Source organism: Manis pentadactyla, chromosome 2 (assembly GCF_030020395.1).
Source record: "Manis pentadactyla isolate mManPen7 chromosome 2, mManPen7.hap1, whole genome shotgun sequence".
Taxonomy (NCBI): Eukaryota; Metazoa; Chordata; class Mammalia; order Pholidota; family Manidae; genus Manis; species Manis pentadactyla.
Window position 1 is genome coordinate 145,112,493 of NC_080020.1, and position 24,147 is coordinate 145,136,639.

General features: G+C 41.4%; 1 protein-coding gene across 4 annotated transcripts in view; it reads left to right on the forward strand.

Annotated features, from left to right (window-relative positions):
• Positions 1 to 11,784, forward strand: part of ST6GAL2 (ST6 beta-galactoside alpha-2,6-sialyltransferase 2) — a 107,458-nt gene extending 95,674 nt beyond the window's left edge. For 3 of the 4 annotated variants that reach the window (XM_036920902.2, XM_036920906.2, XM_036920894.2), the window contains exon 6: positions 6,902 to 11,784. In XM_036920902.2, the coding sequence (XP_036776797.2) occupies positions 6,902 to 7,173 (272 nt within the window). In that variant the 3' untranslated portion in view covers positions 7,174 to 11,784. The remainder of the gene's footprint in view (positions 1 to 6,901) is intronic. The other variant, XM_036920917.2, reaches the window with a different exon arrangement.
• The last annotated feature ends 12,363 nt before the right edge of the window (positions 11,785 to 24,147 follow it).

The following is a 24,147-nucleotide window of genomic DNA, read 5'->3' on the forward strand; positions in this document are numbered from 1 at the left end:
TCCCCATGACTGACTTATTTTTAACTGGAAGCTCATATGTTTTGACCTCCTTCACCCATTTTGCCCATGTCCTACCTCTGCCTGTGGCAGCCACCAAACTGTTCTCTGTGTCTATAAGGTTTTGCCTGTTTTGTTTTTTTAGATTCTACATATAAGTAAGATCATACAGTGTTTGTCTTTGACTTATTTCACTGAGGATAATGCTCTCAAGACCCATCCATGTTGTCACAAAGGGTAAGATTTTGTTCTTTTTTATGGCTGAGTAATACTCCGTTGTATATACACAGCACCTTTTCTTCATTTGTCTGTCAGTGGACACATAGGCTGTTGACATGTCTTAGCTCTTGTAACTAGTGCTGCAATGAGCATGGAGATGCAGATATCTTTTCAAGTTAGCACTTTTGTTTTCTTTGAATAAATATGCAGAAGTGGGATTGCTGGATCATATGGTAGTTCTATTTTTATTTTTGGGGGGCATCTCCGTGCTGTTTTCCATAGTGGCTGAACCAATTTACATTCATTCACATCAACAGTGCACAAGGGTTCCCTTTTCTCCACATCCTCATCTACACATTATTTCTTGCCTTCTCAATAATAGCTGTTCTAATGGGTGTGAGGTGATACCTCTGTGTGGTTTTGATTTGTGGTTCCCTGATAACTGGTATTGTTGAGTATCTTTCCATGTGCTTGTGGGCCATCTCTGTATCTTTAGAAAAATGTCTATAGCTTCTTCTGCCCATTTTTAAATCAGATTGTTTAGGGGGTTTTGCTATTAAGATATAGGAGTCCTTATATATTTTAGCCCCTTAGAAGGTATATGATTTGAAAATATTTTCTGCTGATCAGTAGGTTGCCTTTCACTCTGTTGATGGTGTCTTTTGCTGTGCAGAGCTGTTTAGCTTGATGAAGTCCCACTTGTTTCTTTTTGCTTTTGTTGCTTTTGCTTCTGGTGTGAAATCCAAAAAATCATTGCCACACTGATGCCAAGGAGCTTACCACCTGTTTTCTTTTAGGAGTTTCAGTTTTGTGCCTTATATTTAAGTCTTCAATCTATTTTGAATTAGTTTTTGTGTATGGTATAAGATAATGGTCCAATTTCATTCTTTTTCATGTAGCTGTCCAACTTTCCCAACACCATTTATTGAAGAGCTTTTCTTTCCCCATTGTATATTCTTGGCTCTTTTGTTGTAAATTAGTTAACCACATGTGCATGGGATTATTTCTAGACTGTCTATATCCCACTGATCTATGTGTCTATATTTGTACCACTATCATACTGTTTTGATTGCCATAGCTTTGTAGTATAGCTTGAAATCAGGGAGTGTGATGCCTCCAGCTTGTTCTTTCTCAAGATTTCTTTGGCTTTTGGGGGTCTTTGTGGTCCCATACAGTTTTTAGATTTGTTTTCTCTATTTCTGTGAAAAATGCCATTGGAGTTTTGATAGGGATTGCATTGAACCTGTAGACTCTTTTGGATAGTATGGACATTTTAGCAAGATAAATTTTTCCATTCCATAAGCACATTATATATTTCCATTTATTTGTGTCTCGTTCAGTTTTTTTCTTCTAAGTCTTACAGTTTTTAGTGTACAGGTCTTTTGCCTCCTTAGTTAAATTTATTCTGATGTGTTTTATTCTTTATTTTTCATATTCATAATTATACATGGGATTATTTTATTAATTTCTCTTTCTGATAGTTCATTACTGGTATATAGTTATGCAATAGATTTCTGTATAATGATTTTGTATCCTGTGACTTTACTGAATTCATTTATATTAGTTCTAACAGGTTTTTTGATGAAGTCTTTAGAGTTTTCTATATATGGCATCATGTCATTTGTAAATATTTATAGGTTTACTTCTTTCTTAGCAATTTGGATGCCTTTTCTTTCTTTTTCTTGACTAATTGCTATAGCTAGGACTTCTACTATATTGAATAAAAATGGTGAGAGTAGGGATCTTTGTCTTGTTCCTGATCTTAGAGGAAGAGCTTTCAGCTTTTCACATACTTTGAGTATGATGTCTCTTGGATTTGTCATATATGGTCTTTATTATGTTGAGGTATATTCCCTCTCTACCCACTTTTTGAAAAATTTTATCATGATTGTATATTGAATTTTGTGGAATGCTTTTTTCTACATCTGTTGAGATGATCATATGATTTTTATCCTTCATTTTGTGAATGTGGTATGTCACATTAATTGATATGTGGATATTGAACCATCCTTGCATCCCTAGCATAAATTCTACTTGATCATGGTGTATGATCCTCTTACTATGTTGGTGAATTCACTGAGTTAATGCATGGGTGATCCTTTTAATATTTTCTTGGGGATTTTTGCATCTGTGCTTATCAGGGATATTGGCCTATCATTGTCTTTTCTTGTGATATCCTTGTCTACTTTTGGTATCAGGGTAATGCTGGCCTTGTAAAATGAATCTGGAAGTTTCCCTCCTCTTCTGTTTCTTTGGAAGAGTTTAACAAGGTCTTTGAATGTTTGATGAAAGCAATAAAATCTTACTAGTGATGAAAGAAGTTATATTTTGGTAGTCTGTAAACAAACTTATTTAACATAAACATTCTTAAGTTATTTTCAAAAAATTCTTTACTGAATGGTATAGTATTAAGTGATTTATATTCTTCTTATTTCTTAGGTACTCTCGAGCTGTCTTAAGAGAGGAAATGAAAAAATAATAACATTTTTAGCATAACCAGATGTGAATTATCCATGCCAGACTGACATGGGGAAATGATTATGAAGTAACATACTTTGAATTTATATGTATATATATATAGTGTGTGTGTGTGTGTGTGTGTGTGTGTGTATTTATATATATAGTATTTCTGCAGAAAGGGTGTAACAGCAGGCCTGACTGCTGATTATTAGGCAGGCCTGCATACAAATTTGACCTTTGGCTGGCATCCAGAAACTTGGATTTGGTGAGGTTTCTCAACCCTGTAACTTTTAAGAGTGGTTCATCTGTGCCTAGGATGTTGGTATAAGAAATATGGTTTGTGCTAAACACCTGCTTTCCCTCTGGGAGTCTGGAATTTTGGTTCATGCAGCATGACAGCTGCCAGTAAAACCCTTGGGCCTGAGTGTCTGTAAAGCTTTCCTGACTGGCAGCCCTTTCACAAGTGTTGCTCACAACATACTCAGCCAACCCTGTGCAACTCCACTAGGAGAGGACTCTGGACGCTTGCCCCTGGCTCTCCTGGATGTTGGCTCCTGTGCCTCTTCCTTTGGTTGATTTTGCCCTAATAAGTCATAGAGGAGTTTGACTATATGCTGGGTCCTGTGGGTCTTCCTAATGAGTCACCAAACCTGGAGGTGATGTGGGAACTCAACATGGCACCTTATTTGTGGTAATCCAGAGGACATCTGACACCCAAGTTGTTGGTATTTATTGTGTCACTTACAGGCAAGAAGGCTCAGCATCACAGCACTTCAGAGGAGATGCTGGTGGTAGGGCTTATTTTTCTCAGTACAGTATTTAAGACACTTTCTTCAAGTCATCCTAAGAATTACAGGTTATAGGCTTACCACCCGTCTTTAATTTTAAACTTTCTTTAGGTTAATTTACTTACTCTTTTTTTAAAAGGAGCTTTCTCTAAATCTCCAGTGATGAGCACTGTGCCCAGTTGAATGATGTTGGATTGAATTGAAGAGGCTCCGACAGTCCTTGAAGTCTCTGGTCTTTCCCAATCTTGTCCCAGCCCTGCCTCCCTGCAGTGTCTACCCCACACCCTGTCCCCCAGAGCACACTCAGAACTGCGCCAGAGCAGTAGCTCCCTACACTGATGTCTACCTAGTGCCCTTTTAAAAAACGTGAAGAAACTTCATTTCCAGGATTTAGCCCATGAATACATACCATTAACTCTTAGGAATACTGATGTATAGATTTAATCACATTTAATAATAATGATGTTTAGTATTATGTGACAGGGTCTGAATCTAAACTCACATTTATGTGTAATGATAGCTTTAATAAAATAAAAAAGCAGAGTATGCATATGCCAAGTGAATTCACCATGCTGTCTGAAAAATTTTTGAATAATAAAAAATATTCTCCACTGTTGTGGTACCATAAATTTTCGGTATCTTTCTCATAAACCCAGCAAATCATAAATTAATTTTTCCTCTTCCCTTTGAAGATGCTGCCATATATAATTGGCTGCCACTTGAACACTTAGATTCTGTTGTTACTTAAATCTAAGGGTACTCTAGGCCAAACCTCAAGATTACAGGAAGCTTCAAGTTCACAAAAAGAGATGGGAAACCATTTTTCTAACTCTATATCAGATAGGCAAAAAGCAGGAGGAATTAGGCAGATAACTCAGGATAAGAACCCATATTTTCTTAACCTCTGTTGGCTTTCATTTTGTACTGTGATGAACTAACTGTCAAGTTTCTGTATTTCTAAAGTTCTAGAAATTATTTCAAAATATAAGCTATTTATATGTGACAGTGCTAAAACATACCTATTATAGTGAAACCATAACTTTTGCCTACACAAAATCTACACTGCATATTTAAAGTTAATAATTATTCAGCATTTTCTCCAGAATAAATTTCTCTGGAAAACTTCCTAGAAAAAAATAACGAGATTCTAGCATGCAGTAGCTCTTTGAGACCAAGAGTACAGCAGGGGCATCTGGAGAGACCACCCAAGGGTCTTCTTCCTTAGGTGTAGGCAGACTGTTCTTACGTACAGGATGTCTAGTCACCTGTGAGACAGCTGAAGGACCCCTTACAGCAGAGTTTTTCAAGGAATATGTGTGTTAGACCAGCATGGTCCTTAAAGCATGGTAAGCAGACCATAATGGGCCCAGAAACATTTATTACTGGTCTACAACTAGATCAGTGTAGAAACTGAAAGGCTTTAGAGACTTTTATAGCAATAGAGCATGGCATCCAAATATGTGATAATTTTTCATTATTATTTTTTAACAAAAGTATTGCTCTATAATGAATTAGAACTTTTTTAATGGCCCTTGACCACAGATAGTTTAGGAATACTTGTTAAAAATTTAGTCTCCTGGACTCCAGCATAAAGTAGTGGAACCTAGATCTCTAGGAGTGGGTACAAGGCCCCAGGAATCTTCTTGGAACAGGCTGCGCAGGTCATTCTTTTCCATGCTGAAGTTTTGAGAGCTGCTTTACAAGGAGGGCCAACAGCATGGCTACCATATTTCTTAAGTATGAGATGAACGCTTGAAATCCATCTACTTTAAGAACCAGAGTTGCAAAGATGACACTCATACACAGAGCAAAACATACTTCCGCAGACAGGAGGCTGTTCAGCTCTCCTACGAAGTGAAGTCACTCTCTCCTTTCCTCCCAATCCCGCCAGCTTCTCATCCTGCCCCACACATTCCACCTGGATGAGGTTGTTACTGGCTCACAACACAACTCTGGTAACAGACCTGTGGTTCTAGGTCCCATTCCATCACTAGCTTATGAGCTGCCTCTGCGTAAGACACTCTTGGAGACTCTTCTCTGCCACCTGCAGGAACATTGCGACGAATGATGTCCAGGATGTGAGGAATGTCTTTGAGGTGGCTCCTTGTGTGCAGATAGCTGGCAAAGCCACACACCATGACCAGGGGAGGGACAGCAACCAGCTCTGTGGTGATGCGCAGGAATTCATTGTGTAACTACCGGGAAAACACTGACGCTGTGCTCAGGCCCATAGACACAGCCCTGTGATACGAGAAAGAGCACACACATCTTGAGGGGTTCTTGTTTGTTGCTAGGTAAAGTAACTGGGAATAAATATTTAATTTTCCCAGGGCACATGATGTTCCGGTTCACCATGTCAATTCCTTATAGATGATTTCATGAGGAAGAGCAGAAAAGTGTTCCTAGAACTGTAAATGCTTATCCGAAGGAGACCTCTGTCTTGCCCTTGCTGCGTGTCTGGATGCCCCTGACCTCAGGAAGAAGGCACCCTCCTCAGTGGTTCTCGGCTTCCCTGGGTCACCAGCACTTTGGCCAGTGTGAGGAAGGGGCCACAGCCGGGCAGTGGGTCAGCCGTGGGGCAGGATGAGAAGCTGGCGGGACTGGGAGGAAAGGAGAGAGTGACTCCACTTCGTAGAAGGAGAGCTGAACAGCCTCCTGTCTGCGGGAAGTATGTTTCGCTCTCAGCCGCAGGGCGGTATCGTGGCTCCCGGGCCACACCTCTGAAGTCCTCTGTGGGGATGCACTGCCTCCCTGCGGCAGCGGCCTGCCTTCCCCCAGCCCTTGTTTGCCAGGCAGCCCCTGTAGCAGCCGCACTTCCTCTGGGTGACCTGTCTGGATCCCCCAACAAAACAAGGCCGCTTCTCCTCCTCTTCTAGCCTCCCTTACACGAGACTCCTGAGTAGTGATTCTGCAGCATCTTACTGCACTGATGGACAGTGACTGTAATGGGGATTGTGGGGGGGGACTTGGTGGTGGTGGGAGCCTAGTAAACATAATGTTCTTCATGTAACTGTAGATTAATGATAACAACAACAACAAAAATACAAATGACCTTGATATTGATGGTTCCAGCCAAGAGAATAATGTCCCTGATGTCTTAACTTTGAGTCTCTAATTTCATCTCTTCCCATTCAAACAACTTTTACAATCAATTTATTTTATAATCAGTTTTTAATAACGTGTTTCGTTGGCACATAAAAGCCTTACTGCTGCAAATCAGAGGGGACCATGTGTAGAAAGTGACCCATGATCCTCCGACGCGGGGTTGCCAGCCTGTCGCCCACTAGGGTGCCATCTAATACGGAATAGTAGCACCTGGGGGGTTGCTCGCCTGCACACCCTGCGGCACATCGGCAGAGGTAAGAGCCAGGGAACTAGTGTCTCGCCGCAGTTCCCCACCCCGGGGTTCATCGGCTTCTGCTTTGTGTCCACGGCAGGAATCCTGCTCATGATGTCCGTGTGCGGTGAGGTGCACGTGTACGAGTACCTGCCATCCATCCGGCAGACGGAGCTGTGCCACTACCACGAGCTGTACTACGATGCGGCCTGCACGCTGGGCGCCTACCACCCACTGCTCTATGAGAAGCTCCTGGTGCAGCGCCTGAACACGGGCGCCCAGGCCGACCTGCGCCGCAAGGGCAAGGTGGTCCTGCCGGGGCTCCGCGCCGCGCGCTGCCCCACGCCCAGCCCCGCGGAGCCGCGCACCTGAACAGGGACCCCCGAGAAACAATGTGCAATAAGGTACTACTGCTGTGCTCAGAGTCAAAAGGATACTTGAAGATAAATTTTAGGCAGTGTAGTCTTCAGTCTTTAAACTGTAATTCAGCGGTAGCCTCAAGAATTCTTTCTAAACCTTTGAGTATTTGTTACTGCTTTGAATAGAGGCATGAGATTAAAAGGAAAAGCGCTCAAGAAAGATGCAAAAAAATAGCTGGGAAGATGCAAATGTATAACAAATGGATGCTCTACCTCCAAAAATACTACCCTTGTGCTGTGAGCACCTTATCAGGCAGGGCTGGCTTCAGCTCCAGGTTTCAGTGATGTACCAGATACTGAAGTAGGTTAAAAACACCCAGGTCAAGGTACAGTGTCTGTGACATCCAGTGTGTCATTGTATAGGAGTTCATTGTTAAAGATCCGGGGGTTTATGGCTTGCCACTCAAAAGTGTTTGTTGTAACAGCACAGATGCCCAGTTATCTATCCTGTGATGTGCACGTGGTTCCACACCGTGGCAGCACCCTTCTCTGTTTCCTTTTGCCTACTGAATGCTTTGCTCTTTGTGTATTGGGACACATTCCTAAAACCATAAAGCATCCATCTTTGAGCAGTCCAAGAAAAGAGCCAGCTCTGGAATAGCACGACAGGAGACCCTTGTTTTTCCCACATGATTTCCTTATTGGACTAGAAACACGTTGTCCCCCACGTGGGGAGGAACACCACTGGAAGGTGAATGCAGGTGGTGATCCTGGCCGCATGCTCCCAGCTCCTGCTTTTCCACCTGTACCTCCTCCCCGCTGGTCCTGCCCACAGCCCTCTTGTGTCCCAGCCCAGTGACAGTGATGAGACCCCTGTGGGGAGGGCTCCTTCTAATCTAGAAGGAAGGGCTGCAGAGCAGCTATCCTGTGCTTCTGGGATGCACACCTATCTTTCTTAGACGGATTTCTTGCAGGTTAATGTCAATTACTGAGAATCCGACAGTCATGTACTGGACTTTGACTAATTCCTCCTGAACACAGCATTTAGCTGTCCCTTCCTTGTTTTCAGATGTTCTTTATGTCAGCAACATAACAAAGCCATACACTGAAGTAAAATTGTGTGAAAGCATCACTGTTTAACAATGAGGAAAATGCTTCTATGCTTCACAGGGAAAGGAAACAAGAGGGAAGGTTGTCATCAAACATGTTGGCTGTATTCAGTTTTGTCTTCATTTTTTTTAAGCTCAACTTTTGTCACTGGTATACTGGAGAAAGGTTTTTTGCTATGAATGTAGTGAAACAAACATTTTGAAATACCTAAAGTAAACATACTATTTCAATATATAACCAAAACCTATTTCAGTGGTACAGTTTAGAGTTTAGTTGCTTAATTCTTTTCTCCCTTGCAAGTGTGCGAGTTTTAGGAGAGTTCAGTGGAAAAGCTTTTTGCTCCAGGATCATTCTTTCTTGAGTGCTTTCAAGGCCACTTTCCTGAGCAAGAATGATTTACAGAAACTGACGGCTTCTGTTTGGTTAGTTGGCTCTGCAGAAACTGGGTTGGGTAACAGACATCTCCCATGGCTTATTAGAAGAGTGAAATAGGGTAATTGAGATGTTTTAATGATGGTGATCTCCACAAAAGCCCATTTTGAGAGCTATGTCTCTGGGCCTACAAAAAGAGAAGGAGAGCTGTGCCCTGCACATTATGTATGAGCAGACATGGTCAGGCCACTTCTGTTTCTGATTTCGTGAGAGAGTGGGGCCTTGTCCCACATTCAGGGAGTAATGGGTTCAGGGAGTAATGGGTTCAGGGCCTCTGGGCACTGGCAAGGTAGCTTGGATGCAGATTAGCAGCCTCCTGCAGCCTTGGTCCTCCTGGACCTCACAGGCTCTGCCTTCAAATGCCCGTGACATCGCAGTTCCTCTGACAGTGGGCTTCCTTACTGACATCCTTATCATTCAGGACAGTACCCTTTGGCGACATGAGAACTTGGTTAGAGGAAAATGTATAGGGTCAATATAAATATTCAAGTTCAAAAGCCCCATAAAATACTTCAAAGATTTTCAAATAACATTTTGTTGTATTGCATGTACTTGTAAAAAGTACTTTCAGTCTTGCTGGGTTACAAAAAAGCTTAAAGGAAATTTAATTAAACCTTTTGAATTTATTACAGCCTTAAAGACTCTTGGGTATCAGGGTTTGTTAAACATTCAGAAAATGTGGTATGCATATTAATATAGCATGGGCTAGGCATTCTATTTAAAGTTTAAATTGTTTAGCCTCTCAAAAATATTAGGCAGTTGTACTTAACACAATGACTGCTTCTAGTATTAGCAAAATTGGTCCTAAGTGGCAGTAGTTTGCCAGACAATAAGTCCTTACATGCTACATTTACTGAACTGTAGTAAATACACAGCCTTTCTGTGGAGGAGTTAATAATAAATGCTGACCGCCTGTCTCCCAAGCTCTGTCCCTTCCAAACCCTCCGTCTGCTTCTGTGAAGGGATGCTGATAAAACCCTTATGGTGCAAACTGAAGCCTTTAGGTGTCTCTTTGTTCACTCTCAGGACTAACAGAGATCACATGGCTTTCCATTTCAAGATAATTTCACCTATCTCCTTTGTTTTCAGTTATTGTTATCACAAAGAAACAAATGTTGACCAAGAATGAAAGCTTATCCTCAGCTAGATCTCCCTAACCAGTTTCCCCAGTCCCTGCCCTTAGGTGCAGGGTGAGGGAGGCAGGTGCATCCTTCTCCATCCCCATGGAGTGCCAGTTCTGGCCCCACCGAGTCCTTGCCACACTGCCTTTATCAAGAACTTTGTGCAGAGGCCAGGAGACAGCAAGTAAAACTTGCATGTATGCGTCATGCAGCATCAGGGGCGCATCAAAGCGGCCAAGTGTGGGATGTTTGCACATCTTTCAGTCAGTGGGTCTTGCCTTGTCTGCAAGGTGCAGAACTCAAGGCACCTTGCTCCAGTCCCAGCACTTCACAGTGTGCTGTGCCCTTATCTTGCCCACACATAATCCAAGCTGGGCTCTTCCGGAATCACCTGCCACTGTGACCAGAGCATCTAATTATCATTTTCAAAACTGGGAAATAAAAGTAATTGTCTGAAGTTACCAGGGGGTTGCTTATTACATGTTTATGTGCCAGTTCATTCTGGTGGAGTAGATTAATATCTCATGTTGGCTGATCCCTCAGGGTAGGAACACTTACATACATACACTGAATTAATTAGGTCCTGCTTGGCTGCAGAAAGTGAGGTCAGTCTCATGTGAGTAATGGTGGTGAGGAAAGAGTTTTGTGTGTGCACATCACATGATGAAAATCCTCTCTCCAGAAGCTCTTAGAGATCAATACACACAGCATGTTGGAGGCTAGTGGCCAGAATGACATGGTCCCATTTCTGCTTAGCTGTGGGGTGAGTCAGAGAGATGGAGGTGGGGGATTCTTGAGAATATGCAGTACATGCCATCTGAGTACATGCATCATACTGTGTTTCGACCTCTCACTTTATGACAGTTTAGAATTTTTACCCAATGGTTAAACCACTCATAGAGGCAGTATATTTAGAAATTAATAGATAAAAATGTACCTGAGTTCAAACTTGTTTTTTATACCCTGGATAATCTTGTGAAAATACTCTGCATGTTTCTGTCACTCAGGCATTATTTACATGACTGGTAAATGAAAGTTATTCCTCTGTCAATTCAAGGATAAAATGTAAGTTCTGATTCTTGTTTTACTAAATGAATGAAGCCTTTAAGTAAGAGAAAATAATCTGCACATTCCTCTACAAGCTTGGAATAATAGAACTTAAAGAATTAGACATTGATATAGTTCTCACTCTCGTGTACATGTAGATATAGTTATATAATTGTATATATACATATCTACACACAGGGTTTTATATTCTTTTATCATCAAATTTTATTTCTGCAACCTTTACAATAAATTTCATTTTAATTACATAAGCCAATTTTTTTTAAAGGAAGGAAGAAAATGTTATATGTCCTTCTGTTAAAAAAAAAAATAAGTCTTCCCACACACTCATAGTCTGTGCATATCCTGGCTATGTTAAAAAGTATGGCAGAAATGTTCAATGGCACTGTGAAGGAAGATGCACTACTTGCGTTGAATCCTAGTCAGAAGCCTACTTTCAGTCTGTGCTTCAGTTGAGAAGGTTGTCTAGCTCATGGCTTCTGTAGTTCAGGGGAAGAAACATTTGTTGGTTCTGTGGGAAATGGTCTTAATGGGTATGTTTCAAACAGATTAACTGTGTTGGTAGTGTTAAAACCGAGCATTTGTGATACCACACATCCTGCATTACTCTAGATAAAATACTTAAGAATTTTTCTGGTGGAATCCAGTGAACTTTTTTAACAGCTTTGGGAATTCTTTTGTATACTAATTTTTAAAGTGAAATGTGTACTCTTCAAACAAATTAAGGCTTTTTGAGGTTTTTCCAGGAGTCACATTTTAGAAGTGTTTGTACACATTTTAACACTTTGATATTTTCTATTTTGATTTTGTATATTTTTATGTATACACAGTGTACAGACTTTTTTCTTGTAAATAAAACATGTTTTCATTTGTCTATAAGTTTCTCTGTTTCAATTTGTAGAAGTCGCATGTACAAATGAGCGAGAGGAGAAAATAACGAGCCATCCCTAGTAACACTAGGCATAAAGCCGGAGTCTGATTAGAAGACTGTAGGAGAGCAGCCACATGCCTTCACCTTCAGAGTGTGGACAGCCAGGCCTGAAGCCGGAGGGGCTTGGTTTCTCCGTCCCCAGGTTAACTGCCAAACAGGGGAATTGCAGTGGCAAAGTCAACCAGAAAAGGCCTGTTTAGGCTAACGTATCCCGATGTTGAGTTAGTGGCCCAGCATTATGATTAATTTGTTGCCTTTGGAGACTTTCCCTGCTTGACAAGGCTTTAAGTCTTAGAAGATATATATTATTAGAAGAAAGGCTGGAGATAGTAAAATCACCTTAACCCACTACGGTATCAGATTGGCCTTGGTATTTTCGTCCTTGCCATGTGAAAGGAAAATCAGTCAATTAGGCTTCTGGAAACCTAGTCCCAGGCATTTGTACTTCCTGGTTAGAATGTACAGGAATTCCTGAGAGAAATCATTGAGAATGTTTGGATTGAGGAGACATAAATCTCTGACCTTTGTGCTGATCAGAGAAGACTCCCACCACCTTTACCTTGTCGTCATTTCTCCTTCCCCACAATGACTGTCCACTTCCAGATAATTAGAATGCAGGCCTGGCTCTGCAGCCCCTTTGGGAGGGACCAGAGGTGGACTCTCAGACGTTGTTGCTCTGCACCCAGCAGCCGGGGACACTGGGGCCCACACAGGGCACCTGGCGGCCCCCCAGATCTTAGTGCTTCTGGGAGGACTGGAGGAAAGATGAGGAATTGCCTTGGGTAACACTCAAGGAAAGGGGAAGGAGGGGGAGGTGAAGAACAGGTCCGAGAAAAGGGAAGGCTAAAGCAAGAGGGAGAGAAAAAAATGAGTGCTAGGGACATTTGCATATCAAAGTCATTAATTTAGGAACAGGACTCCCTCCTGACTAAAGGGTGGGCAGGTTGGCAGAGCTCTGTGCACAGAAATGTTGTGTTCAAGAAACCCAGGTCCCCAGAATCTGTCAGGAGGAAAATCCTGCACTAAAGACCTGCTGACTTCTTATTGCCTGTGTCAGGGATTGGAAAACTATGGCCAGCTGTCTATTTCTGTAAATAAAGTTTTATTGGCACAAGCCATGCTCATTTGTTCACATGTTGTCAGTGGCTGCTACATATGAAGAGTTGAGTAGTTGTAACAGAGACCTCAAGCCCACTAAGCCTAAGGTACTAATTATCTGGCCCTTTACAGAAAAGGTTTGCTGACTTGATTATAAATACGGTGGTCCCCCCCATCTGCGGTTTCACTTTCCATTTCAGTTACCCTGCCGATCACAGTCAGGAAGCAGATGATCCATCTGATGCACAGTCAGAAGGTCAGTAGTAGCCTGACACCACATCACCATGCCTACATCATTCTCCTCACTGCATCTCATCATGTAGGTGTTTTATCATCTCACATCACAAGAAGTGTGAGTACAGTACAGTATTTTGAGAGTGAGACCATTTTTACATAACTTTTATTACAATATGTTGTTACAATTATTCTTTTATTTATAGTTATTAATCTCTTACTGTGCCTAATTTATAAGTTAAACCTGACCACAGGTATGTCTGTATAGGAAAAAGGTATATACAGGGTTTGGTGTTATCCAGTTTCAAGCATTCACTGGGGGTCTTGGACTATCTCTCTGTCTGAATAAGAAGGATGACTATACAATTTACTGAGCACTACAGGTAAGCCTTGTGGTAGGTGGTGTGCATGTAATCCTCACAAAATCACCGCCTAAGGTAGGTATTACATTAGCCCCAGGAACATTGGGGTCATAGAGGTTAATCCATCAGCCAGAGATTACACAGCCAGGTAATGACAGAGCCAGACTAGCAATCCCTGCCTGACTTCAAAGCCTGTGCTCACAACCATTGTATCAGCCTTTGTAAAACAGCCTTTCCCTGAAGTACTGCTCTAGTACTTAAGATACCTGACCCTAACACACTTCATGGGTTCAGCTTTGGAAGACAGTCGTACTAAGAATATTTTGAGAAATTATGCTTTGAAATGTTTGCAGATTTACAGAGGATCCAAGCATTCAAGTTCTCCTAAATCCCCAGAACACTAAAATGTATCTGAACTACATGTGTCAGCCAACTACAGTGTTTATTGTGTTGTTAGAAGCCAGTCTTTCTGTGTCACAACCCAGTGAAAAGAGTACCATTGACATTCCATAAACTCTTCCCCAGCTCCTGTCCTAACTAAGTCGGGTCATGCTGGAGAAAAACGGTACTTAACTTGAGAAATGAGACCCCTGCTGAGAAACATCACAGAAATAAAAGTAAAAGAAAAATCAGTGACTTTGGAAAATACATGTGTCATTGCTGACTTCCTGATAGAAGGGTGAAGGAAGAAGAGGATTAGGGCAGCAGCTCACCACTTGGCTATTTTAAAAACAGTGCTGGCTGAAGAGATTGGGAGAGTACTTCTGAACTGCTTTTATTCTCTATGAAAACTGTTTGAGGGAGCCCAGGTGGGCACCAGAAACCCAGAGGAAGACATGCTAAGGCCCCGGCAGCCAGGGGGCCCCAGCAGATGAGAGCCAGCGGTGACGATGCTGTGGGCCCCTCACTTAGGGCTCAGCTGGCTCAGAGCTTATCCCAGAATGCTGAGCCAACAGTGGTGTCCCAGACAGCTCTCTTCTGAACTAGACAGCAGGTATGTATAGCAGGTCTGCATTTTCCCATAATTAAATTTCTGTCTTGAATCCCTTTTCCAACACAAGGTAAAAACTGCCATATTCCACTCAATCTAAGTCATCATCAAGGTGCACCTCTCTTTTCTGTACCACTGAAAAGGAAAATGCTGTGATTGAACTAGTGAGAACCACGTGCATGCTGTTGAATGTACTAGCTACAAGCCACTTACGGATATTGAAGAGTTGAAATGCGGCTTGTCAGAATTGAGACATGGAGTGTAAAATAAACCCTGGATTTCTAAGACTTGGTATGAAAAGGTAAATGTAAAGTATCTCCATGATTTTGTTATATTGATGACATGTTGAAATGGTATTTTAGCTCTATTGATTTAAGTAAAAATTACTAAAATTAATTTTACTTGTTCATTTTTAACATGCTTATTAGAAGAGTTAAAATGATATCTGTGCTCACATTATTGCCAGTAAACAGAGTAATTCAGACCTTACATGTTGAAAAAGCTTTTAGACTTCAACATAAATGTTTATCATATACCATACTTGTATATGCAGAAAGGCAAAAATGTGAGCATAGCAAATCATTTAAGTTGTTCTTAAAACATTCATATTCAGAGGCTTTCTCTTCTGAATCACTTTTTGAATAAGAGTCACTAATTTCTATGACTTTTCAGCCCAGTGTTGTCCTCTGCACTGGCAGAAGTAATGGTGACACCCCACTTCCAAAAGAGTGCTCTGCTGTTGTCTCCAGGATTCTCTTCTGAGGTACTGACTACTTCTGCAGTTTGAACACCCACAAGTAGACAATGACAGACTCCTTGGGACTGCTGACTGGCAAACAGTGATTGCAACTTACATGTCCACTTCAGATATGTTAAAATACAAAGAAGAAAAATAGGTATTGGTATTAATGAAAAGAAGTATTTCTAATCTAGCTTGGGTTGAACCCCATACTTTCCCCAGAGTTAACTTCTGGACTGCAGAAAAGCACTTCTGATAGGGCAGAGTGAGGGTTCCAGAAATCCACTTCATTCATAAAAACGGTAAGAACACTCACAGAAATTGTTGAAATCAAATTTTTTAGACATTGGGAAATTACCTAAGGGTTTACAACAATCCAAGGAGTGTTTATTTGAGGAAAATGGCTAAATGTCAGAAAAATGGGCTTTGTGGCATTTTAACTTGCCACATTCTCACCCCTTTCTCCCCAGCTCCATGAGAGTCTTGAACAACAACTTCACAACTCTGGTAGCTGTCAAAAACAGAATTCTGGTAGCACTAGAGGTTCAGAACAGCTTTTGAGATTTCTGAAAGCCCCAGAGATCTATCACTAATTGGCCTCTCTTGCATCTCACTGAAAGGCTCCATTCTCAAGGTTAAAGTTATTTTACCTGATTCAAAGCCATCTTGGGCCTAAAGGCCCTATTTCTAGGATGTTCACTGAAAACAACCAGCAGCAATTGTTTAACATCACAGCTGTTTGAGATAGTGATCCCAGTTGGGGCTAACAAGAGGGTGACCAAAACAATTATAAGGAAAAACTGAGAATGAGATGTCTGTAGCAGGCTTTGAAAAGCTCTAACTTATTCCTGTGAGTCTGGAAGGGCTTGCACATGTACAGGGATGTGTGAATGCCCAGAAAAGACCCGAGAAGGTCCCAATCTGGCTAACCTGTGGCTCAAGTTTGGGAGGCATGCTCCAACAAACATATAGACCCCTTGGCAAGGCTAAGTAGCATATTGTTTAAAGACATTAAAGGAGATGACTGGCCAATCATTAGCTGAACACTAGTTAACAGAGCAGAGATCTATTCAGCTGCATATAACAAGGAGTATTGAATTTACATAATTGTTCCTGCGAAGTCACTAAATGCACAAAGAACAAAAATACATAACCATGGAGAAGAGGGTAGAAACTGATTTCCAGAATTGCTATATTATGTTATTTAAAATGTCCAGTTTTCAACAATACATTATGAGAAATAAACAGGAAAATATAGCCCAAATGGAAAAAAGTTCTATGAGGAAGACAGAGTTTGGACTTACTAGACAAAGATTTTAAGTCAGCTATTATAATTATGTTCAAAACACTATAGTTACTATAAAAAGAACCAAATAGGAACTTTGGATTTGAATAGTAAAATACCTGATGTAAAAAATCTGCTAAAGGGGCTCAAAAGCAGATTTTCACAAACAGAAGAAGTAATTAATGAATTTGAGGACATACAAGTTGGGCTTCACATCCAATTAAAAGCCTTTGTGCTTCAGAGGACACCATCACAAAAGTAAAACAAGCTATGAAATAGGAGAAATAATTTGCAAAGCACACCTTTATTTTAGACTGGTGAGACAAATTTCAGACCCCTGCACTACAGAACTGCAAAATAAATTCTTGTTGTATGCCACTATTTGTGGTAATTTGTTATAGCAGCTGTAAAATACTAATGCAAAACTCAAAATCATTATAAACATGTATCCACACAAACATTCATGCAGGAATGTCCATAGCAGCCTTATTCATAATGGCCAAACTGTAGAAATAATTCAAATGCCCATACTGATGAATGGATAAAGAAAATACGGTATACATCCAGAGTGGAAATTTTTTGCTATATAAAAGTGGTGATATATGCTACAATGTGACTGAACCGTAAAAACATTATGTTAAATGAAAGAAGTCAGTCACAGACGGACAGATACTGTTTACATTTGTGTGAAATTTCCAGAATTAGGCAAGTCCATAGAGACAGAAAGTACATTAGTGGCTCCTAAAGACGTGGGCAGTGGGGGAGTAGGGAGAGACTGCAAAAAGGGTATGGGATTTCTTTTTGGGGAGGTGGAAATGTTCTGGAATTGCGTCATGACAATGCTTGCACGAGGCAGTGAATATTCACAAAAGTGCTGCCTCGTATCCATTAAAGGACAGATTGTGCATATGTGAATTATATCTCAACAAAGAAATCTTATAAAAATTATATTCAAATGTATTTATACTAAAAAATTACACAAGTTTTACTATGGTGAAGTTCTTGACTGTACAAAAGAGCAGCCACTCACAGCATGCGTGTGAGGCAGGAGGGCCGCCCTGGCCCTCAGCTGTCTGGTGCTCCCCACTGCCTGGTGTCCTGCTACAGGCTGCCTCCCTGCAGCCTGCGCCTCCCTGCAGCCTACAGCCTCAAGGCCTCTGAAGTCGGATTGTCTTGCAAGCTGCTGCTTTTCTGCTTCAGGGCTTGTGAGTCACTGCTATGTCTTGCTGGAGGGCTGGGGCCCCCAGACAGTCTCTCTGGTTCCTTGCTCACAGTCACATTTCTATGCCACCCTGGTGTGGGGCAGTGCTACACATCTTGCTGCCTCGCATGGTTCCTCAGGACAAGCAAGTGCTGTGTTTTCTGTCTGGAGATCTACAAACCCACTCTGGGGTTCTTGCATGGCCCTGACCTTGATTTAGCCTGGGGTCCGGAGGGACAGGGAAACAGCCCCTTGCTCTGGGCCACCAGAGTTGACCTCTCTCAATTCCAGCTTTTCTCTGACCCTCAGTTTAGCCTATCTGTACATAGATTAAAGACTAGCTCTTCACATTGACATATTCTTCCAAATCTTCTGTCTTAAACCAGCTGTGGCTAGTCAAAATCAGAAGCTAAAAATCTGACTCTTTATTTCGCTCTATTCTCTGAGGAATGGTATTAGTAACAGGCCTTAACTCCTGAGCTGGGAAGAAAGCCGTGGGTATTAGGAATTGTGTGGGAGAGAACCTTCTATGACTGTTTTATGATAACGTGGCCACATACCAAATTTGCAAAATGACTAAGTTCTGAGTGAGACACAAATCAAAGATTGTCATGGTTCGAGTTGCTCCTTATTTCATCCTTTAACTTAATGACTCTTCAATACCTGAAGGTCTTCATGAAACCTTAAACTAATGATATGCTAGATTCATCTGGTATGCTAGAAAAATTTTCTTTCCATGGAAAACCTGTCTCTCATATGTGTTCAGTGTGAAATTATAACTGTGGACACACCTGAGCAGCAGGAAGACAAATTGCTGAGCTAGGAATGAGGTTTGTTCCTTAGGCCGACAATCCATCTTCGTTCGCTACTTGTTTGTTTTGTCATTTGCTGTGTCACTAGCGTGCAAGCAATACTTGCTGCCAAAGGCTTAAGAGAAAAACATAGATGACACACTTCATACTGGGAACAGTCTGCCAAGAGCCATAGTTTTTCCCCTGCACAAAGGGGAGTGACTACCATATTAGTAAAGCAGATTGTCTCTGAAATAACTCCCAAGAATCAGATTTGGTTTTGCTTATATGATAGCTCAGTAGGGTGTCGGCCAGCATCCTTCCACATCCCCCCAAAAGGGCCACCGGCTCCTCTGACTTGAGGATCTTCCATCCCTGAAGGTTTCAAAGCCCTCCACACATCCTGTATATGTGCCCACTGGATGGGAGGGAGACAGCCTGCAGGATCACCTGCAACATCTCAGGTGTCAGGCCTTGAGATGCTGTGTGTTACTTCTGCCTAGAGTCCCCCACTGGAAACCAATCACATGCCCTTGCTTAATTGCAGAGGTCTGGGAAATGCAGTCTAGCTGTGTGCCAGCAGGAAAAAAGAAACGGCAATGCCTCTGGCTCAACAGCTCTTAATTTGAATTGGGGGGCCAACTCTTTAGGTATCTGCAGTTCGGGGAATGTATTTTGAGAAGGACTGCTTACCTAAAAGTGCTAACCACATCAGGCAGAAAGGCGACTATAAAGACCCCTTGGGTCTCCGGGAGCCGGCTGAAATGGCCACCAAACAGGAGTTCTGAGTCACAAGTAGGGCTCTGGGAACACCATAGGCAGAGGTAGCATGTACTGACACTGAAAGCAGCAGGTGTGCATGAGCTAGACCAATGAGTGATTGCCGCAGTGACTAGCACCATGGGTGGGAGGGCCTCAGGGCAGTATTTATTGTATTTTTCACATAGAGAAAGGGAATTCTCCTGGACCCACACTGTCAACTCAAATTATCCTTGGCATAATAATGCTGTGATGTGTTCCAATATGAAACTAGGTAAGTTTGTATCTGCATAGCTTTCCTATAACTGTACAACAAAAATGTATTTGAATTAAGTACAAGTAAGCTACCAAATGAATTAAATCCCTATTAACAATATTGATGTTACAGATAATATATTGTTAAAGCTGAATCACATGAGTAGGGTATGGAAAGCTATGGGGCAGATTCCTTTTAAAGTCTTATTATGGACCATTCTCCTAGCACTTTCTTCTATATGAAATTTATTTATATAGTGCCTTTTGACATAATTCGGCATTAAATTTGTGTTCTTGTCTCTACAACCCACATTTAAAGTACTACAATATGACACATTGAATGTTAAAAGAAAAAAATACTGAAATATGACAGTTCAAACCATGTTCTGCAACTAAATTCAGCTTGCTGTCTATTTTAGTAAATAAAGTTTTCTTAGTACAGCCAGATTCATTCATTTACATACTGTCTATGGCTGCTTTCATAGTACAGTAGAAGAATTGTATTTATATCATAGGCTGTATGTCTCTTAAAGCCTTAAATATTTACTCTCTGGTTGCTTACAGGAAATTTTTGTAGATCCAAATTGAGATGATTTGGAATAAATGTACATTATTGGGCTAGTCATCTACTGCTGCCTAATGAATTACTGCAAATGTTAAACAATGACCATTTTATGGAATCTGGTGAGTTTGTCCTTCCCGTCTTTATGCAGCACTTAGCTGACTGATTCTTCTGCTCTCTGTGTTCAGCTTGTGGACAGGCTGGACTGGGGTCTCCAAGGAGGCTTTGTTCACATGTCTGGCACTTGGCAAGCATGGTTGGAAGGCTGTGCTGAGCTGGGACTGTCTTCTGGAGGGTGTGCAGTTCACTCCCCCAGCACAGCAGTCTCAAGGGTGTTAGACTGTAAAAGGCAGCTCAGGGCTCTCAGAGAGTATACCAAGAGGGCAGAGTGGGAAGGTGAAGGCTTCTTATGCTCTGTCCTCAGGAGTCTCAAAATGTCTCTTCTTCCACATTCTATTGGTGAAGCAAGCACTACAGCCAGCCCCGATTCGAGAGGAGGCAGCTAGATCCCGCCTCTCAATGGGAAGAACAGCAAAGGATTTGCAGTCAGCTTCAGTCTATTACACCTACTTTTGATATAACTGAAATGAAAGCTTACAACTTAAAATACACATAGAGCATGCTCACAAAACCCTGAGCATACATCTGAAGAGGCTAATGAATCTGTAATCCTAGTTTGAGAAACACTGTGTAAGAAATAGGAACATGTAAGCCAGAGAATCTGAGCAATTACTTCAACTTTCAATGCAGAGGGTCTGTACGCATATGTGTGTATCTGTATTTACATATAGTATACTTATGTATATATACACACTGTGCAGTCTAGTTGAAAGAGCACAGGCTTTGATGGTGTGGGTGGTCACAGAAGAATATCCATATCCTGCTTTTTGTTTATTCATTTATCTGATCCAAGTGTGATGGGGATCAGAGATCCCAGATGTCCACAGTAATACAGGCCAGCAGGTCACCCAACCCTCCAGCAAGGTCACCAACAACCAAGCCCTATGGTAGGCACCTGGGATCACATGATGGATTAAAAAGGAGAAGTTCAAGGTAAATTACCTTCTCTCTCTGAAGTTTAGTTTCCTCATGTGTAACAGAGAGATAATAACAGTACCTACTCATTGAATTATTCCCATTATTAATTTAGCCAGTGCATGTGAATTATTTAGCACAAGACCTGACATATAGTGAATATGAATTGGTGGTGGTACTATTATTATATTTTGATCTCCTCAGTCTAATATACCTAAATAATTAATAGGAGAGAACATCAATGGACAGTAAACATTGCAGATGGTTGTTTTTTCAGAGAAGTTTCATCTAGTTAAATTTAAAAGTGAAATAAAGCTACGTCTTTAAGGTGATGATTTGTTGTCAAGGCTCTCTAAACCAAACTCTGCAGAATTCTTTCATGAAAAAGGAAAATGCACAAAAATATGGTTTTGAGCTTTTCTCTTGTTCCTCTCCTTTTTTTCCCTGATAGTCTGTACCTGCTGTCAGGAGATCTGCAATGTATTGCCCCAAAGAAGGGGTTAAACATCTCTTAAGTGATTCTTGTCAGAATCTATACAAACACTTGCTAAACAAAAGAAAACAAGCAAATAAGAATGGGTATCATAAATAGCATGGTTACTGTTTATTTCTTCTTCATGGCTTTTCAATTTATTTGGGCTTTTCTGCCCTCTGTTGCTGTATAGCAACCATAATGCTTAAAAAGTTCAAAAGCCATGTATTATTCCTCATGCTTCTTAGGGTTAATGAGTAGCTCCTCTGTTATTTCCTCCTGGGTGTACTCCCAGGGCTAAATTCAGTTATAGAGTCACCTGAACTGAATTGGTTCATCTCATTCACACATCTGAGGAGTGACACTATCAGGCAGATTTCACCATTTCTCTTCTGTGGGGCTGTTCATTCTCCAGTGAGCCAGAGATGCTCCCTTATAGTTGACCTTGGGGCAGAGGTCAAAGAGGATGATGGTGGAATGTGTCAACTCCTTAACGCCAAGGATCTGGAGCTAGTACACTACCTGCCACACTCTGTCCAAACAAGGGGGTGTCAGCAAACTGAAAATAGAGGGGAATTTTCTCAACTTGATAAAGAATATCTATAGATGCCTATAGCAAACATAAAACTTGATGGTGAGAAACCATAAGTGTTCCCACTAAGATCAGTAACAAGACAAGGATGTCTGGTCTCACCATTCCTTTTCACCATTGTACTAAAATTGTTGCTAATGCAATAAAGAAATAAATAGTATACAGATTGGGAAGGAAGAAATAAGACTGTTTGTTCACAGGTGACATGATTGTCTATAAAGAGAATCCAAAAGAAAAGAAAAGAAACTCCTGGAACACATAATCAATTATATCAAGGTTGCAGGATACAAGATTAATATACAAAAGTCTATCACTTTCCTATATGCCATTAGTGAACAAGTAGTATGTGAAATTAAAAACATAGTATCACTTATGTTAGCACACTCCAAAATGAAATACTTAGGTGTAAATCTAATGAAATATGTACAAGATCTATCTGAGAAAATTTAGAGAGTAATTATATCAGAGTATGATGACTGCACTGGAGATTTGGGAGAAAAGAGAGGGCAAGCTTAGTCCTTTATACTTTCATTTCAAGGCATGTGTAGGCAAGGGGAGCTTGTATGTCTGTCCTATAGAAATCTCTCAGTGCTCATAGACAAACAGCCAATACTTAGGAAAACCAATCTGAAGTTGAATCCTGAAGATGGCTGAAATACAGTCTACTAAAATCACAGCCTTGCCAGGTCTCTTATGTAAAGTTAGGGTGTGGATCAGGAAAGAAGGAGTCCCTGAGAATAGAATGCAATCAATAAGGATGATTCCTATGGTTCTAAGGAATCCCATATCCCAGATAGCCTCCCTTGCTAGAACGATAGACCTTCCTCTCCAGGCTGAGAGAGCCTCCCCTACCTTAAGATCATGTAATAACCTCTACCTGAGGTATTTATGTTGCAGGGGGTGCTAGTCCTTCCCCACACACCTCCCCCCATCTCTCAGTGCTTCCATACCTGTGCTCAGAGTCTAGTAACTGTTATGGATTTACTGCAGACCACAGGGGATAGGTACAAAGTCTAATCTCAAAGGAGGTGCTATACACGTCAAAATAATTGCAAAATTTTGCTGGCTGAGTGAAATCATAGGGCACCATATTTGGCCATGCTGTTTCAAACTGTTTCCCAAGTTATCCATTAGGCTGCTAGGTAAGAATGGTCCCCTGCTGAGAGAAGGCTCAGCAGCAGATCCAAACTGCTGGGCAACATGCTTTGCACAGAAGTGCTATTCCCTAGCAGATCCCTTAGGGTCTCTAGCAGGCCCTGATAAGAGATCATATGTACCTGATCTGCTAGAATTTTGTAGCAAGACCATGCTGCTGCTTCTCATAACTCTTGTCCTTTTAAAAAATAGCCCCTGGCTTGCTACTGGGCCCTGAGATACCCATGAAGAGCTGGGTGTTCTCTAAGTCACCAAGCCATAATCTTGGGCACAGTCAGCTGCTGTCCATTGTCAAGTAGAATAAGCATATGGGAAATTTGGCTCCAGCAAGTCCTAAAGGCACAAGTAAGTTGCTTGAACAAGCAGCTCAAATCCCTGTGCACCTCATCCAGTACTGACTTTTTCCCTTTAACCCATACCAATGGCCCAATAAGGGTTTCCCCGTGACCAGTTAACCAGACCAAAATATGTGGGTCATGTTTTCAGATAATTCTGCATGTAATGCTGCCTTACATGGTAATGGACTGCTACAACACTACAGCGCACATGGACGTGGGCTCAGGGCAGTGGGGAGGGAGATCCTCTCAGGCTTGTTCACTATGCATGCAAGGAGAGAGGGGAGAGGCATGGAACTTCGTTAATGGAAAGATCATGGCTAATTGTTTCATGATCAGGGGTTTGGAGAGAACAAGAATGAAAAATTAATGACAATTTGCTCTGGGAAGAAAAAGCATTTGGATGGGCCCTTCAGAAGTTACATAGTATGAGGGTATTGGTCCCGTGGGGATTCTCCCCAA